This window comes from Lampris incognitus, chromosome 18 (assembly GCF_029633865.1).
Source record: "Lampris incognitus isolate fLamInc1 chromosome 18, fLamInc1.hap2, whole genome shotgun sequence".
Lineage (NCBI taxonomy): Eukaryota > Metazoa > Chordata > Actinopteri > Lampriformes > Lampridae > Lampris > Lampris incognitus.
The window spans coordinates 32400624-32417125 of NC_079228.1; the positions used below are offsets into that span (position 1 = coordinate 32400624).

General features: G+C 42.6%; 2 protein-coding genes across 2 annotated transcripts in view; both read left to right on the top strand.

Annotated features, from left to right (window-relative positions):
• Positions 1–4602, top strand: part of zgc:136493 (uncharacterized protein LOC692276 homolog) — a 6902-nt gene extending 2300 nt beyond the window's left edge. Inside the window, exons 2-5 of the mRNA XM_056298032.1 lie at positions 2634–2834; positions 3518–3699; positions 4190–4283; positions 4446–4602. Coding sequence (XP_056154007.1) covers positions 2634–2834; positions 3518–3699; positions 4190–4283; positions 4446–4602 — 634 coding nt within the window. The remainder of the gene's footprint in view (positions 1–2633; positions 2835–3517; positions 3700–4189; positions 4284–4445) is intronic.
• Positions 4603–5885: 1283 nt separating this feature from the next.
• On the top strand, positions 5886–16376 carry psmg2 (proteasome (prosome, macropain) assembly chaperone 2). The gene is made up of 7 exons (XM_056297878.1): positions 5886–6766; positions 7782–7953; positions 8632–8690; positions 10610–10728; positions 11290–11469; positions 15071–15191; positions 15495–16376. Exons 1-7 carry the CDS (start codon positions 6710–6712, stop codon positions 15573–15575), a joined length of 789 nt encoding a protein of 262 aa, XP_056153853.1. The 5' UTR covers positions 5886–6709; the 3' UTR covers positions 15576–16376.
• The last annotated feature ends 126 nt before the right edge of the window (positions 16377–16502 follow it).

Below are 16502 nucleotides of genomic sequence, written 5' to 3' on the forward strand. Positions count from 1 at the left end.
GACACTTTATAAGACTACCTTTGTTCTGTTACACACGGACTTTAAGCATCTATCTGAGCGATGTAAAATAAAGTTAAAAGTGGTATAGGTCATACGCGGTGAAAGATTAAAATTGAGCAAACATCAAATATGAATTGCGCTCACAATTACCCATCAACAATTAAATTAGCTAAATCTGATGCATTAACTGTGTGTATTCTACAACACCTTGCTCTGTGTAATCTATGATGTGACATTATAACTCTGTTATTTTTTTGTGCATTTTGAGCATTTGACACCTATTGCGTGTCGGTCTGTCCTGGAAGAAGGATCCCTCCTCTGTTGCTTTCCCTGAGGGTTCTTCCATATTTTTATTTTTTTTCCTGATAAGGTTTCTCTTGTGGAGTTTTTACTCATTTGGGTCCAAGGATGGATAGATGGATAAAGGATGAAGAGTGTCATATGTTGTATACTGTTATATACATATAGTTGTATATTGCACTGACTGTAAAGCCCTTCGGGACTACCTTGTGAATTTGGGCCATATAATAAACTTGAGTTGACCTGAGTGAAGGAAATCTATAAAGTAACTGGAAAAAGTCAGCGAACCGGTCACCTCGTACACATATACACGTTTCAGCTTTTAATCTCTTATTTTATACTGCAAATTCAGTTTTCATTAGTCAAAAGAATCCATTTTGAGAATGTAAATTGAGTCACAACTTGTTATTATTCAATTCTAATCAGATAAAATGCCAGTCGCTGATGTCAGAAAATGTATTTTACAGACGATAAAAAACACACACAGCGACTGCCCTCTAGTGGTTATCTTTCAATTTACAGTTTTTCTGCAATCACTTTTACACTAATTTCAGAAGCTTGATGCCTTTTTTTTTTAAAACGCTAGACACAAAACTCACAACCGAAAATCGAAATGCACATTTTCCAAAACTCTAACACTTTTTCCAATTGCTTGGATACAATACGCATAAACCTAAGACAATTTGTTCATCGAGCTAAAACCACCTGTTCAAAGTGACACAACGTAACATCCGAGTATTACCATATCAAAATGTAATTCACACCATTACATCTGAGATGACTGTCTATTCGTTTCATTGCAGTGGTCTAGCCATCAGTTGATACAACTGCTCAAAATGATCAGTAACTGTTGCATTACTCTTAATGCATAGTTTTATGGAAGCTGAAGAACAATATTCCATGTTCAGATCACGAACGTTTCAGGATAACGAGACACGTTGACACCAATTACTGTGGAACATGAATCAACTGGACTACATTATACATGTGATATTTCATCATCATTCTTTATCAGACACGGTTTCTATGGTCCCATGTATCACTTTTCCAGACCATATTTTCAGATTTGACATCCCCGCCTGCCGCCCAGAGGCTGCTGGGATAGGCTCCAGCATCCCCCGCCACCCTGAGAGCAGGATAAGCAGTTCGGATAATGAATGTTATGTATGCAGGCTCTTGTAATTGCTTTTCCAATACTGCCACCTTGTAAGCGGTGATTGATTTCACATTGTGATGTGAGTATGCAGTGAAATTAGTGGTATCAACCTACAGCACCAGAGCGATAACATGGAGGCGGCAGGTGAACCAGGTCACAATAGAGGTCAAGCAGTGGGAGGAGGAGGATGAGGAAGACATGGTGGCCAAAGGAATAGCTGGGGACAAGCACCCCTTCTGAGAGGAGGTGGTCGTGGTCCTCGTCATAGGGGAGGGCTTAGGCCTCACCAGAGAGGCCTTATGTTATTAACAGCTTTATGCTCCATATGGTTTCCTGTCCTATTCACACCTTTTGTCAGCATCATGCCATATTCATTTTCACCCTATGTGCACTTCTACACCCTCCAGTGCAGTATTCACCTTGACTATTACTTACACTTAGGGGGAATAGCATGATCCTCCCACGCGCTACACCCCCCTGGTGAAATTCCTCACTGTCAGGTGAAAAGAAGCGGCTGGCGACTCCACATGTATCAGAGGAGGCAAGTGGTAGTCTGTAGGGCAGTGTTTTTCAACCCAGTCCTCAAGGACCCCCTATCCTGCAGATTTTCATTGTAACCCTGCATAGGTAGCCCTGCTTGTACTTACTCGTCCAATCATCTCGCAGCACTTAATTATGCAGGGTGTGCAACGTCTCACAAAATTCATTGCTGCTTGGTTGAATAACTACAAACAGGTACCTATTCAGGGTTGCAAAGAAAATATGCAGGATAGGGGGTCCTTGAGGACTGGGTTGAGAAACACTGCCGTAGGGTAATTGGCCAAGTACAATTGGGGAGAAAGGGGGGGGGTCTCCCAACTGCACCTGAATCAAAACCCTGCCCTAAATGGAAATATTTGTGTTTTCTGGTGACAGTTTGTCAGTAAAAGTAGATCATCTTTTCATAAGATGCGACGCAGCTCACTCAAACTGACGCGTGTGTGTAACTGGGCTCTATGGTAGTACATTAACGTCAATCCCCTCGATTTAAAAGGCCGATATCCTGCACACGGATTAGTTTTAGTCCCGGATTAAACTGCATTTTTAATGGAAATTCTCCGGCTCCATCTGCGTCAGAGAGACTGGCTCGTAGAAAAACCACACTTAAGGCTTTCATTAAAACATTGTCGACATACAGCCGTAACGACATTTGCTTTGGGTCCTTCGGTCATCGAGTTGCCTCGGACCCCAAGACCACCCATACGCCCCAAAGCCTGATGGGACTTGAAGCTACAGGGTCCACCCTGGGCATCATTGGAATGGGACATGTTGGCTACAAAGTAGCTGAGAGAAGCAAAGGATTTGACATGAAAGTCCCGTATCACAGCCGAACCAGGAGGTAAAACTACAGCGGCAGATGTTGTTTGCAGAATGCTCAGTACACACTAAATGTGTCCTTGTACAAAAATAAACTACATGGCAGGTTGAGAGTAATGCAATTCCATTCCCCCCCCCGGTTTAATTAAGTTCAAATACAATGTTTGAATTAGATGCATGACTTCCATCGTGTACATAATCCGTTGTTTGCCTTGTTCTCTGTCCCATTGGGCAAACATAGATGAGATGATGAGGTAAGAGATGCACTTTATTAATCCCCACGGGGAAACTCATCCTCTGCATTTAACCCACCCCAACACACACACACACACACACACACACACACACACACACACACACTAGAAACAGCCACATTTGCCTCTCTCAGTTTTGCTCTACCTCCACTCTCAGAGAACAAGTTCTGGCTGTAAACATCTACCATTGACCGTAAATGACAGCTGCGTTACTTTTCCCTCAAATCTAGGTAGTGTTAGTTGTGTACATGTCACTGTTTGGAAGAAGAATGGGTGGATTTGGGTTGATGGATGGAGCTGCATAATGCTTTTGTCATGTTTTAGACTCCTTATTCACCCGTGGCTGCGGGGGCGAGGCTAGACAAAGTACATCCTACAGGGTATCAATGCAAACGGACCAATAAAAGCCTTCTGTACACTCATCTTTTTTTGTCTTTTGGTCCCGGCTCAGAACCACAGCTAATGAGATGGCAGTGGGGGCCGTTTACTGTAAGAACTTGGATGACCTGCTGAAAATGTCTGACTTCGTCATGGTGGCGGTCACTTTGACCGCTGACACGAAAGGCCTCATCGGGTGCAGAGAGCTGGCCCTCATGAAACCCACAGCAATACTGGTGAACATTAGCAGAGGCGAGCGTACAATTTATTGTTTCTTAAGAGTCAACGGAACAAATCAAACACAGTTAAAACACCCAGATGGTCACTGTTTGCCATTGGTGCCTTAAAAAAAATTTTTTTTTTATACTATATCAATCCCCAAAGGGAAATTCCTCTCTGCATTTAACCCATCCTAGCTGTGTAGGTAGGAGCAGTGGGCAGCACCTGGGGGCCAACTCCAGTCCGTCTTGCTATGCCTTGGTCAGGGGCACAGACAGGAGTAGTAACCCTACCATGCATGTCTTTTTATCGGTGGGGGAAACCGGAGCACCCGGAGACACAGGGAGAACATGCAAACTCCACACAGAGGACGACCTGGGATGACCCCCAAGGTTGGACAACCCCGGGGTTCGGACCCAGGACCTTCTTACTGTGAGACGACGGCACTAACCACTGTGCCACCGTGCCACATTTGTTTTCAAGTTATGAAACTTTAACAATATGTAACTGCTATGCTTCTCTGGTTTGGTTGTTGACCAGGATGCCTTGGTCAAAGCTCTCCAAAGTGGAACGATTCATGCAGTAGCTTTAGACGTGACTCACCCTGAACCTTTACTGAGGTGGACTTGCACGCTTTCTGTTTCACAGCAAAGTAACTCAGGATCCCCACCCTCACCCCACCCCCACCTAAATGTATTGAGACAAGATAGCACAATGAAATGAGAAAGGGCAAGACATCAATTACAGTCAAAACCAACTTCTTGTTCGCCTTGTACTTGCAGGGACCATCCTCTCCTGAGTCTTCCAAATGTGCAGATAACCCCTCATACTGGGACTGACACCCACCGTACAGCAAGGAGGATGGGACAGAGTGTGATTGCAAATGCCGTGGCTGCAGTGAATGGTCTACCAATACCAAATGAAGTGAAGTCTAAATGACAAGAGGTGTTGAATGCAAAAGGAGCAGCAGCATCCCAGAGTGGGTCTGTTTTGGTTTGTTGGTGGTGAAATACCCGAGTTTCTCTTTGTTTTTTGTCTTTTTTTGTTTTGTTTTTTTTAATATAAAATGTCTCGACATAAAAGAAACGCTAATTTGGACCCATTTAGTTTTTCAAATGGCAACAGGGAATTGTGTGAGAATTTTAATAAACTGCTGTCATGTAATCACTTTTGATAGGAAATTACACTTATAGTTATGAGGTTAAAGGACCTCCTGTCAACTTGAACTTGAGGGTATTTTCCAGTATATCAGAAAGACAAGGAATTGTGTTTTGTTTGGCACTGAAGACCTCGAGTGCCACTTCGAGTTTATTATTTTCTAAACTAATTTTGACCTTTTTCATTTGAGTTAACTGACAGGTTAATGGGCTAGTAATGATGCTATGAATGGATGTCGTTTGATGATAATGACAATGATGGATTTTATTATTAGTTGTGGTGGTAGGCATACTTCTTTTGTATAAGAAGTCCACTAAGTTGTGATATGAGCGTCATTATTTCAGCTAGTCTAGTTTAAGAGTCCAGCTAGAGTCTAGACACTGAACATTGAACTGTTTTTGATGAGGCCACAATCCGTATTAGTTAAAGAAGTGAGCGAATAATCTTGTACTGGTTCCATCTTATTGTAGCGAATTCGGGGGACAACGCAACCACAGGAACTGCCGCGGCCGGGAAGCGAACCCGTATCGCCCGCACCGCAGGAGACGTCGCTAACCGCTAGACTAAAAGGTCCGATTCTCCAGCCAACGGCCAGCGTGTCTACTAATCCATGCGCGTTACACTATTGATACTAATGATACTCAGAATTAAGTACATATCGAAGTTTCCTGATTGTAATAAGGAAATTTAAAAAACTCAACTGATGACAGGTTGAAAGTAAAGTGTAAAATAATTACATATTCTGCGATGTGAAACCAAAATCAACCGGATCAAATGTATACAATGTTACAAAAAAACATAAACCTTGGTTCGGACTTGCAGGTGTGGAAAAGGTCGAAGAGGCGCCACCAAGAGGCGGGGCTTGCCATTGTAAGTACAGCCGGGCGGCGCAGCCGCATTGAGCGCTTAGAACTCCCTGGTCTCCGATGTGTCTCGGGGAAACGCATGGGGTCAGTGTTATCGTCGCTTATAGATTCACCGGGTAACTCGTAAACGGACTGGCTGTTCAGCAGGGCAGACTTGCTAGCGATGTTTACACGCACAGACGGGTGAAGCCGAGCAGGTGTTTTGGAGAAATTTGCGCAAATTTAGCTGCAGTGTCCCCCCCCCCCCCCCCCTGTGTTTTGACATGGGCACTGCGATAGTGAGCGCAGATGGAAGCGGCGTGACTGGCACAGGGTGCGTCGTATTTAGACAGCGCGAGCGTAGCCAGCAGGCCGTCCGATGCCGGCGGAAAATAGAGGCGTTCACTATTCGTTGGGCGAATTTAATGTAATTTCGTTTAATATAAAATATTTCCATCCGTGCTTAATCCATTTATACTCGGCTACTTTGAAAAGATACGTTTTGCATGTGACTTGAAGAGGCGCGTTTCTTCACTCGGCGCTGTAAAGGAAAATTGCCCAACAAGATGACAAACGAACTTTATACATTAGAATATAAGGCAAACCGAAGTCATTCGCTGCAAGCGCAGTAGTAAGTCAACCGTGATAAGGTGCTGAGAACTCGGCACGTGTGAAACTGCAAGTTGACCGTTCTTATCCCGGCCCTCTATTAAATATTTCATTAATAATTTCCCTAAAAATGCTTTTAAATAATATTATTTGGGCTACATACTAAATTGATTAATATTACTCAATTTTGCTGGCGATTCTCTGCCAATGCGTCAATTTGTTTTAAAAGACCTGAACAATTTTATTCAGGCATTTACGTTAGGCACCGAAAAGATTCGATCATCAACAATCGACGCAGTGTGAATTCGCCGAGGACCCCCCCCCCCCCATAGGCATTTGCCATGAAAAAACAAGTGAAAGTAAAGAAACACGTCTTCCTGTGAGGTTATAAGCAGTTATTCGGTAGTCAGTCGACCCCGTCAACACCAAAGAACATGTTCATCCCCGTGGAGAGTACGCCGCCCTCCTTCAAAGACTTCACCCTGATCATGGTGAGTAACGCTGTGACACTGGCGAGTAGGCACTGGCTCTGAGTTAGGACTGGGCAATTCAGTATCGTCTGTGCCAATGTATCCGGACGGAATTCTGATATGGTCATATCGTGGGGTCTAATTACTGCTCACTAGAATTTATTACCTTCAAGATTTTGTAAAACGAGTTCTGAAATATTGGAGGAAGTGTTATTTGAAAACTAGTTTTAGTTGGATGTTATACTTTGCATTACCAAACAGTTCAATAAGATGAACGTCATTTGGATTCTCAAACGTAGTGTTTTTGTACGTGTAAGCAGCTATTGTGAGCTATATAACAGCATCTGCGATGTCCGTTATTGACTGGTTTCACATGCAGGGCCCATAACGATTGATAGATAGGATCACTTATTGATCCCTGACAACACATAGTAACAGCAAGCGCACAAAACATATAGCAAGGTATGGTAAATTGTATTGTAAGTGTGACAATTCCCAGCTAATCCTAAAAACACTAACATTCAAAACAATATTGTTCTGGTCAACAGGTGCTTTTTGCGTTGTGGTAGAATGTAATAAACAGGAATATTCTTTCTTGTTGAAGAAAAACCATTATGATTCCTTGTGATGTTGCAAAATAATATTTGCAGGTTTGCAATCCAACTCAAATATCAGGTTATCATATTTAGCTCTTCATATCAAACTAATATACTGAGGTTTTGTGTTTGACGCTCTCCGGTTTATTTGTTGATTTGTCTTTAGGGTATGCCTTTTCCCCCTCTGTAAATGTAGAAGTCTGTGATTATGGTTGTTGCTTCAAAATGTCTTGATGCAAGCTCGATAATCCAGGTGTAGAAATCCCAGAAAGTTGAATCAGTTCATCGGGACACAAAAGTTCATGGGAGAAACGTTTCATCACTCGTCTATTCATTTGACTCATATGTGTCCAAATGAACTGATTCAGCTTTCTGGGACATGGTTATTGCTGTCTTGCAGTTTATCATTAACTGTCTTCCACCGTAATTTGTGTTTTTAGCCGGCTGTGGCTGTGGGTAATGTTGGCCAACTGGCAGTGGATCTCATTGTGTCCACCCTCAACATGCATCGAGTAGGCTACATCCACACAGACTGTCTGATTCCCATGGCGGGGAACAACCCCTACGCCACCTCTGAAGAGAACAGCAGTGAGCTTCACGTTGCTGCTGAAGGTACTAAATAAACACTGCAGAGAATGAGTTCAGCCGAAAAGTCATAATTATTTTATTTCTGTGCTCTGGTTCCCATCCCAGAATGAGTCTAACCACCCATTATAGGTTAAATTGGCTTTTATTTGAATGTATTCAAGCTGATGTGTTTTGTTGTGTTTAGTTGTACATTTCCGTCTGTGCATATTCATTTATATTGAACTCCATCTTGCGCTGCAGTATACATTTGTTGTTTTGAAGGTGCTTGTTGTGCATTAGTTTTTCATGTGTTTGTACATAATCATTGATATGTCACAACACTATGGTCTATCGCTGTATGTTTGTATGCATGTATATAAAGTTAGCGTAACTGGCAACTGAAAACAAATTCCTTGTATGTGTAAAGCACACTTGACCAATTGATCCTGACTCTGAGTTAACTTTATGCACAGTAATAGTTTAATGTCCCTTTTCTTATTTGGGTTAGCAGAGATGACGATGAGTGATGATGATTCTTTTTGCTAGTTTTGCAGTGGTGGGGCCCTTTGAATTTAGTGGAAACATGAAATGTTGAAATCTGCTTTCTTTACTGATAGAATTCAAAATCACCTTGGATCATGAAAGTGATATATTAATAAAAATATCTGTCTTAAATCCCAAACAATCACTTTGAACCTCATATGTATCACTTCTGCTCAACAGTGTACACAGAACCAGAAATGAAGCTGGCAGTTCTTCAGATCAGGACGCTGATCATTCAGGTACAGCCAGCTCTACCGGCAGGTTTGATTCAGTATATACCGTATTTCCCGGACTTTGAGTCACTGTTTTTTTACTCATCTGGCTGGTCCTGCAACTTATATTCCAAAGTGACATATACATTGTAATTTTGTCACACAAATACACTGCATTTCGGCGGCACGGTGGCACAGTGGTTAGCGTGGTCGACTCACAGGAAGAAGGTCCTGGGTTCGAGCCCCGGACTAGTCCAGCCTTGGGGATTGTCCCAGGTCGTCTTCTATGTGGAGTTTGCATGTTTTCCCCGTGTCTGTGTGGGTTTCCTCTGGGTGCTCCGGTTTCCTCCCACTGTCCAAAGACATGTAGGTCAGGTGAATCAGCCATACTAAATTTTCCCTAGGTGTGAATGTGTATGTGTGTTGGCCCTGTGATGGCCTGTCGGCCTGTCCAGGGTGTCTTCCCGCCTGCCGCCCAATGACTGCTGGGATAGGCTCCAGCATCCCCGCGACCCTGAGAGCAGGATAAGCGGTTCCGATAATGGATGGATGGAAACGAAACAATAAAACAACCTGAGCAAAACAAACAATCACAGCTAACAACACATGTTCTAAAGTAATAAGTAAAATAAATAAATATGATGTAATTTTGGCCCCTTGATGGACTGGCGGCCTGTACAGGGTGTCTCCTCGCGTGCCGCCCAATAACTGCTGGGATAGGCTCAAGTATCCCGTGACCCGAATTCGGAGAAGCAGCTTGGCTAATGGATGGATGGATGGATGGATGTAATTTTGCCCTAGAATAGGTGTATTTATTGCACTAGGATAACTGTTGTTATTGCACTAATATGAATTATGCAGTAGAATGTAAGTTTGCTATGTTATTACTGACAGGTACACACCTCCTTATTAATACTACAGGATAAAATAACATGTTCTCCCTGCAGGATGGGAGAAGACACAAAATCAATGGAACTCTATTGTGTGGGCGTGAATGGTCAGAATGTTTGCGGGTGAGGGCGGGAGTGGACACACTCATTGAAGGAGCGGGTGGGAATGGTCAGAAATCCAGCAGGAGTGGGATTAAGAAAACAGTCCTGCACAGGGCTCTATACTGTACCACCATATAAATGTGACTTATACACTGAAGCGACTTATATAGTATGCTTTTTTTCCTCGCAACAACGTGCTTTTTGCTGAATGAGACTTATACTCAGGTGCGACTTGTAGTCTGGGAAATACGGTAGGTACATAGGGATTTGTTATCCCATTACTGTTTGACATTTAAAATCTTATTGTAGCTCATCGTCCTGACTCAAATGTAGATATGAAAAGAATATTTTACGGTGTCTCTACATTTCAAGGTGAAGTTAAAATGTGAATGTTTTTACGAAACGTGCCATGTCTGTGTGAATATGTTAAGGTTGTATGATCATGCAAGTGCAGTTTTGTTTTCTTTTAGAAAGTTGGATGAACTGGAATAGATGACAATAAATTTTAAGTTTCAATTCTATTTGCTAGTTTTCTCTGTAGCGTTTAAAAATTTGAGCTGGTACTGCTTGGGGTTCAGGCCATTCTGTATCAACCAGTCAATCAAGCTTCATTTATGAAGCATATTTCACACATAGAAATACAATTTAATATGCTTTACATGAAAACATGAATGCCCAAGTATAGAAAGATTTTTTGCAGTCTTGGAGATTTCAGATAGGCTAAACCTTGTCTGCTAGGTGGTTACCCCTTTGCTTCTGAAAGATGGGGCTTCTTGGGCCTTGTGCTACAAGTTAGAAATTGAATTGGTAGTTTTTGAAATTTTCAGCCCCATGATATGAAATGTTTTTGAAATGAAATATGCGTGGTTTATTTGTATGAATTCTTTTCCTTCCCTTAAATAAAGTGAGATCTATAAACTTATTTTGACGTTTTTTCATCTCTTTTCATCGCAGACCAAATCCAAAAAGTTCCGTAATTTGATTGTGTCTTGGATCAAAGACAGCGGGTTTTCCAGGACGATAGTTCTGTCCAGCAGCTATGCCTACCAGAGGGACGACCAGCAGCTCCAAGGGTACAAATATCATGATTGTTTTTTTTTTTTGATTGATTGATTTTATTTTCGAACATGTTAAAATAACAAAATAAAATATATAGGCAGGAATACAAAATCAAATGGGAATAACAGTGAACATATTTTGCAAACTCTCTGTAACAACACAAGTAATAACTAGTCCATGTTCGAAAAGGGTGTCGGATGAAGTAAAGAACTTTTCTGGTCCTACACCTTTTTTATACATTATTAATTAAATCAAACCAAACCAAAACTTTCAAAACAAAACAAAAGTGGAAAAAAAAAGAAAAGGCCAGCGACCTTCATCACATGAAGCACCAGATTCACCACGCAATCTGATTTTTGCCCCAAGAAAAATGTTCTTCTTCAGCTCTGTTGAGGGGATCAGGATTCACAAGCGCCTTTATGTACTCAAACAACAAAAATTAACAAGAGAAATGTAAATCATACACCAAGAACTTTTTTTTAACAGAGAAATGAGGTGCTCTTGGGGTGTGGGTGATGGAAGTATTTGTTTGGCATGGCTATAACATTTAAAGTTCCGTGTTTTCATATGCTCAGGACCCCGCTCAGGTACCTGGTCACACCTGCCTTGCAGAAGGTGTCCGGGGACGTCCTGAAGGAGCTGGGCTGGAGGGAGATGGAGAGAGTGTCTGCCTTCCCCGGCCTTACAGACACCAACACAGAGCCACGCCTCTACATACCTGGTGGGGGCATCACTAGAGGCCTCTTCATGGACAGGTACCAGTACCAGAAAGCAGTGTTACCATCTCTGGAAATGACACAAACATCTCAAACCATCACTTTTTTGAATATTAGTGATGAGTGAGTGAATAGCGGGGGTCAATACAAACTGGATAATTGGAGAACAAAACAAAAAAAAACATACATGATGCCGTGCTGCATTATTGACAATGAAATGAATCAAGAATAGCACCAAGCAGCTTACTAGTGTGTTCTTTCAATATAGTTTGTAGAAAATACCAAAAAGTGGGGTTGAAAGAGACAACAGTTGGGGACTTTTTTTTAACAAGTAAAGGAAATCTGTAGGTTGTTTTATAAATTTAGCACTGTGAATGTGATTCACTGTGATGAGTTTTAGTAGTGAAAAAGCAGATTTTGCCATACAATGATTTATTTCTCTGAATTCATTGAGCTATAGATAGATAGATATCGTCTTTATTGTCCCGCAGGAATTGGTTCACAACCAGAACATGCGCAGAAACATACAGATAACCACACCGCAATGTACAGCTATACATACAGATACATAAACACTTAACATTAATAAACACAACATACACTCAGATAAATCTGGCTCTATGCTAGGTCAGCGAGGCAGGTTGTTTAGTGCTGCTATTGCAGGAGGGACAAAACTTCTGCCAAAGTAACAACAGGAGGTGGGGGGGCAACAGAAAGTGCTCTGACCTTACGGATGATGTGGAGTTACTGCTGGGATTGTTTGTGGATATCAGTGATGTGTTGATCAAAGCTGAGTTTACTGTCTGAAGTGAGTCTAAGATATTTGAAGTTAATAACCTGTTATACTGTCTTTCTCTGGCTGGAGATGGGGTTCAGTCCAGTGAGGGGTGTGTTAATGACCAGTTCTTTTGTCTTGTCCACATTCAGTTGGAGGTATAGTTGTCTGTGCACCATTGTATAAAATGAGAAATGGAGTGTTGATAGGATATGATGGAGTTATTGTCATTAAATAGTCCCTGTATGGCAGTATCATCAGAGTATTTGTGGTAAGTGGTGATGGGTGAAGGGCTGATGCAGTCGTTTGTGTAGAGAGTGTAGAAAAGGGGACTGAGGACACAGCCCCATGGGACTTGGGTGTTGGTAATGATGACTGATGATGTTACTGTGCCTATTCTTAAAGCCTGTGGACTGTTGCTGTGGATTGAGATGGGGTTCAGTCCAGTGAGGGGTGTGTTTGGTGTGTTAATGATCAGTTCTTTTGTCTTGTCCACATTCAGTTGGAGGTAGTTGTCCATGCACCATTGTGTAAAATAAGAAATGGAGTGTTGATAGGCTTTGATGGAGTTATTTACATTAAGTAGTCCCAGTATGGCAGTATCATCAGAGTATTTGTAGTAAGTGGTGATGGGTGAAGAGCTGATGCAGTCGTTTATGTAGAGAGTGTAGAAAAAGAGATTGAGGACAACCCTGAGGGACTCCGGTGTTGGTGATGATGGTTGATGATGTTACTGTGCCTGTGGACTGTTAAGGAAGTTGTGGACTCAGTGGATGGGGAGTGGCGGGATGTCAAGGTGGTGGAGTTTCTTGATCATCTGATGGCATTGAATTGTATTGAAGGCACAACTGAAGTTGATGAAGAGGAAGGAAGCCAAGTTGCCAGGTGATTCCAGATGTTGGAGGAGGGAGTGGAGGAGACATCCCACAGCATCCTTTGTCCCCCATTTGGCCCTGTAGGGAAAGTGATATGGGTCCAGCTGTGGACTAACAGCTGGTAGGATGGTGCGTAGGACCAGTTTTTCCAGGCATTTCATGGCTATTGGGGTGAGTGCGAGCGGTCGGTAGTGGTTGTATTCAGAGGGTCAGGGTTTCTTGGGTACCGGTAAAATGGTGGATGTTTTCCAGAGGACAGGAATTGATGCTGTCTTATAGGATTCACAGAAGATAGAGTAGAGGATGTGGGAGAGCTCCATGACGTAGAGCTTGAGTACCCTCCCTGGGGTGCCATCTGGCCCTGGTGCCTTGCTAGGTTTTGCACCTACCCAGCTGCTGTCAGACAGCCTCCATTGTGAAGGGTGGGTGTGTGGGTTCGTGAGAGGGGAGGGCACTAAGCAGCTCCTCACAGGCAGCAGAGTGGTTGTGGATGTCAAACCGTGCATAGAACATGTTCAGAGTGTTGGCAGAGGTGGTGGGGTGTGTCATTGTGGAATGATCTTGAGTTGATTGATAACCAGTTAGTGTTCTTATTTTATGAAAGGCTTGTTTTGTGTTCATGTTGCTAAACTTGTTGCTCCAATCTGTCCTTATATTTGAGTTTGACTTTAAGAATGTCTTTCTTGATCTGTCTGTTAATTGATTTAAGGGAAGCCCAGTCCCTGCACTGAAATACCTTCCTACTTTTCTTTCAGGCTACACTTAATATGGGAGGTAATCCAGGGCTTGGAGTTAGGATTTCTTAAAGTTTTTTTGCTGGTATGGTGGTGGTGATGCAGAATTTGATATATTCAGTGATAAGTGATAGTCTGTTATCCAGATCACCTTGAAAAATGTCCCAGTCTGTGCATGCCAGTGAGCCTTGTAATTGTGTGATGGCATCCTCCGACCATTGGGTGGTGTAGTGGATTTGAGGCTTGATGTGTTTCAGTTCCGATTTGTAGTGTGGAAGCAGGGAGGCAACATTTTGGTCTGAAAAGCTGAGTGGAGAATGTGCCGGAGTGCTGAACGCATCGGTAATGTTGCCATAACACAAGTCCAGAATGTTATCTTACCGTGTGGGAATGTCCACATACTGATGGAACAGCACACCATCGAGTCTGCTGTTGTTGAAATCACCCACAATGAACACCGGGGCTTCAGGATATTTAGTCAACATGGAGCTAGTGCTCTCAGCTACTAGCTCCACGACCACTTTGGTTTTAGCGTTGGTTGGAATGTAAACACAGCCAATGACCACAGTGGGGAATTCCCTCGGGAGATAGAAGGGACAAAATGACAGGGTCAGTATCTCCATAAGGGGTAATGACAGGATCAGCAACTCCAGGTCAGGTGTACAGACTATGCTGTGGGTTTTGATGTTATTGAACCACCTATTGTTGATAAAGATGCAGACCCCCACGGCCCTTCTATTTGCCCGACTGACTAGTGCTGTCAGCCTTTACAGTGGAAAAGTGATGGAGACTGACCTCGGTGTCTGGGACGGCCTCATTGAGCCAGGTTTCAGTCAGGGTGATGATACTGTTGCCTCTGAAGGCCCTCTCCCCCTGGCAGTACAGTACCTAGCTGTACAGTAATTGTTGCCTTCACATAACTGGTTCATTTTACCAGCATGTCAAGTCATATGGGACATTTTACTTTTTAACCTACAAGTTTTACTTCTCTATCTTTCTTCTGTCTATGCAAGCAAGCTTGGAAAAAGCTCTGTATCTTCTGAATGCAGATATTGAAGAAAAGCATCCTAGAGTCAGTATGCTAAAGAAACTATTCATCTCCAGGTAGTACATGGTTCTAGGAGAAGACTTTTACTGTGTGTGTGTGTGTGTGTGTGTGTGTGTGTGTGTGTGTGTGTGTGTGTGTGTGTGTGTGTGTGTGTGTGTGTGTGTGCGTTTTCACATGTTTGACCTTACATACTGTATGTGGTGTGTAGTTGTGCAGAGGAGCTGCTGCTGGCTGTGGTGTTAATATTCTGTTCAGAAGGAGACAACATTCCTGATGCCTTCACACTTGTCAACCACCTGAACAACTGGCTTCATCTGTTGGACAAACCTGTGAGTTAGTCGGTCTTTTGATATTTCACATGTCACCTGAAGGGACGATGGTTTCTTTTTGTTTCTTGAAAAGATTAAACCTTTTAACCAAAAACCAGCCACTTCCCAAACTTAGGAGATACTAAAGGATTTTAAGTAGCCCATCACCTATGGGTATATATGATTCATGGTGGTGTGATAAGGATGTAGAGAACAACTGGAGTGTGGTTTTTAAGAGATTTGAAAATCACTGTATAGCATAATGTGTGACTTTATGTAAAGAATAATGTCTTATAACTTCCTCATCTGTCATTTCAATTCCAGAACCAAGAGACCATCAAATGGAAGATTCCCTCTTCCTGGAAGCTTCTCTTTGGCGGCGGCATTCCACCTGCAATCTTCTAATTCACACGCACACACACACATACACACACACCCACACACACACAGGATGTTTTGACCAAAGATTTATAGTCCATGCTCGGGAAACATGAAAGGTGACTTTGGACAGAAGATCCCTCGACTCCACCCCCCTCCCACCCCACCCTTTGCCTAAAAAACTTTGATTTTTACCAGTCAGCAACATCCTTGAGCTGATGGCAGTGGAAAAATAGCCCACATCTCAGGTGGGTGTGTGCGTGTGTGTTTGGGACTTCTCACTAACTCTCCATTTGGATCACATCCTCATCTGCTGCCCTGTGGATAACCTTCTAATGCTCAAAGACTGTCTCCAATTAATAAATTAAAAATTCCCCAACCTGGCTCTCCATCCGGCCACCTAATCATCCCCCCGCGTGTAACTGGCTCAACTATTCCCCACTTCAAGCTTATGTGTGGTGAGCATTCTGGCTTAAAATGGCTGCCATGCATCACCCAGGTGGATGCTACACATTGGTGGTGGAGGTGAGTTACCCCCTTCACTGTGAAGCGATTTGGATATTGAGATAAAGTGCTATATAAATGTAGTCAGTCATCGTTAAAAACCCACACTATTTCTGAATATCATGCATATAGTACAATGTAATGTAATGCAAAATTGTCCTCATGTTCCCCTCTGAAAATCTAAATTTATCTATTTCCAAAAATTGCTGAAATGTTAATAGCGCTCAAATTGTTATAAACGAAATACAGTTGAATTACTAGAACTCAATGCAAATGTGTCCTGGGTCAAAGAAAATAAAAGACTTTGTGTTTCCACTAGAGTGATCAAGCTTCCTACTCGTTAACTGAACATTGCTGGCCAGCTGCCACACTGGGTTACTGGAAGGCCCACCTCCGCGATGGTGTAATTTGATTCCACCCCGAAACGTCTTTGAGTCAGTTATAAAGCTG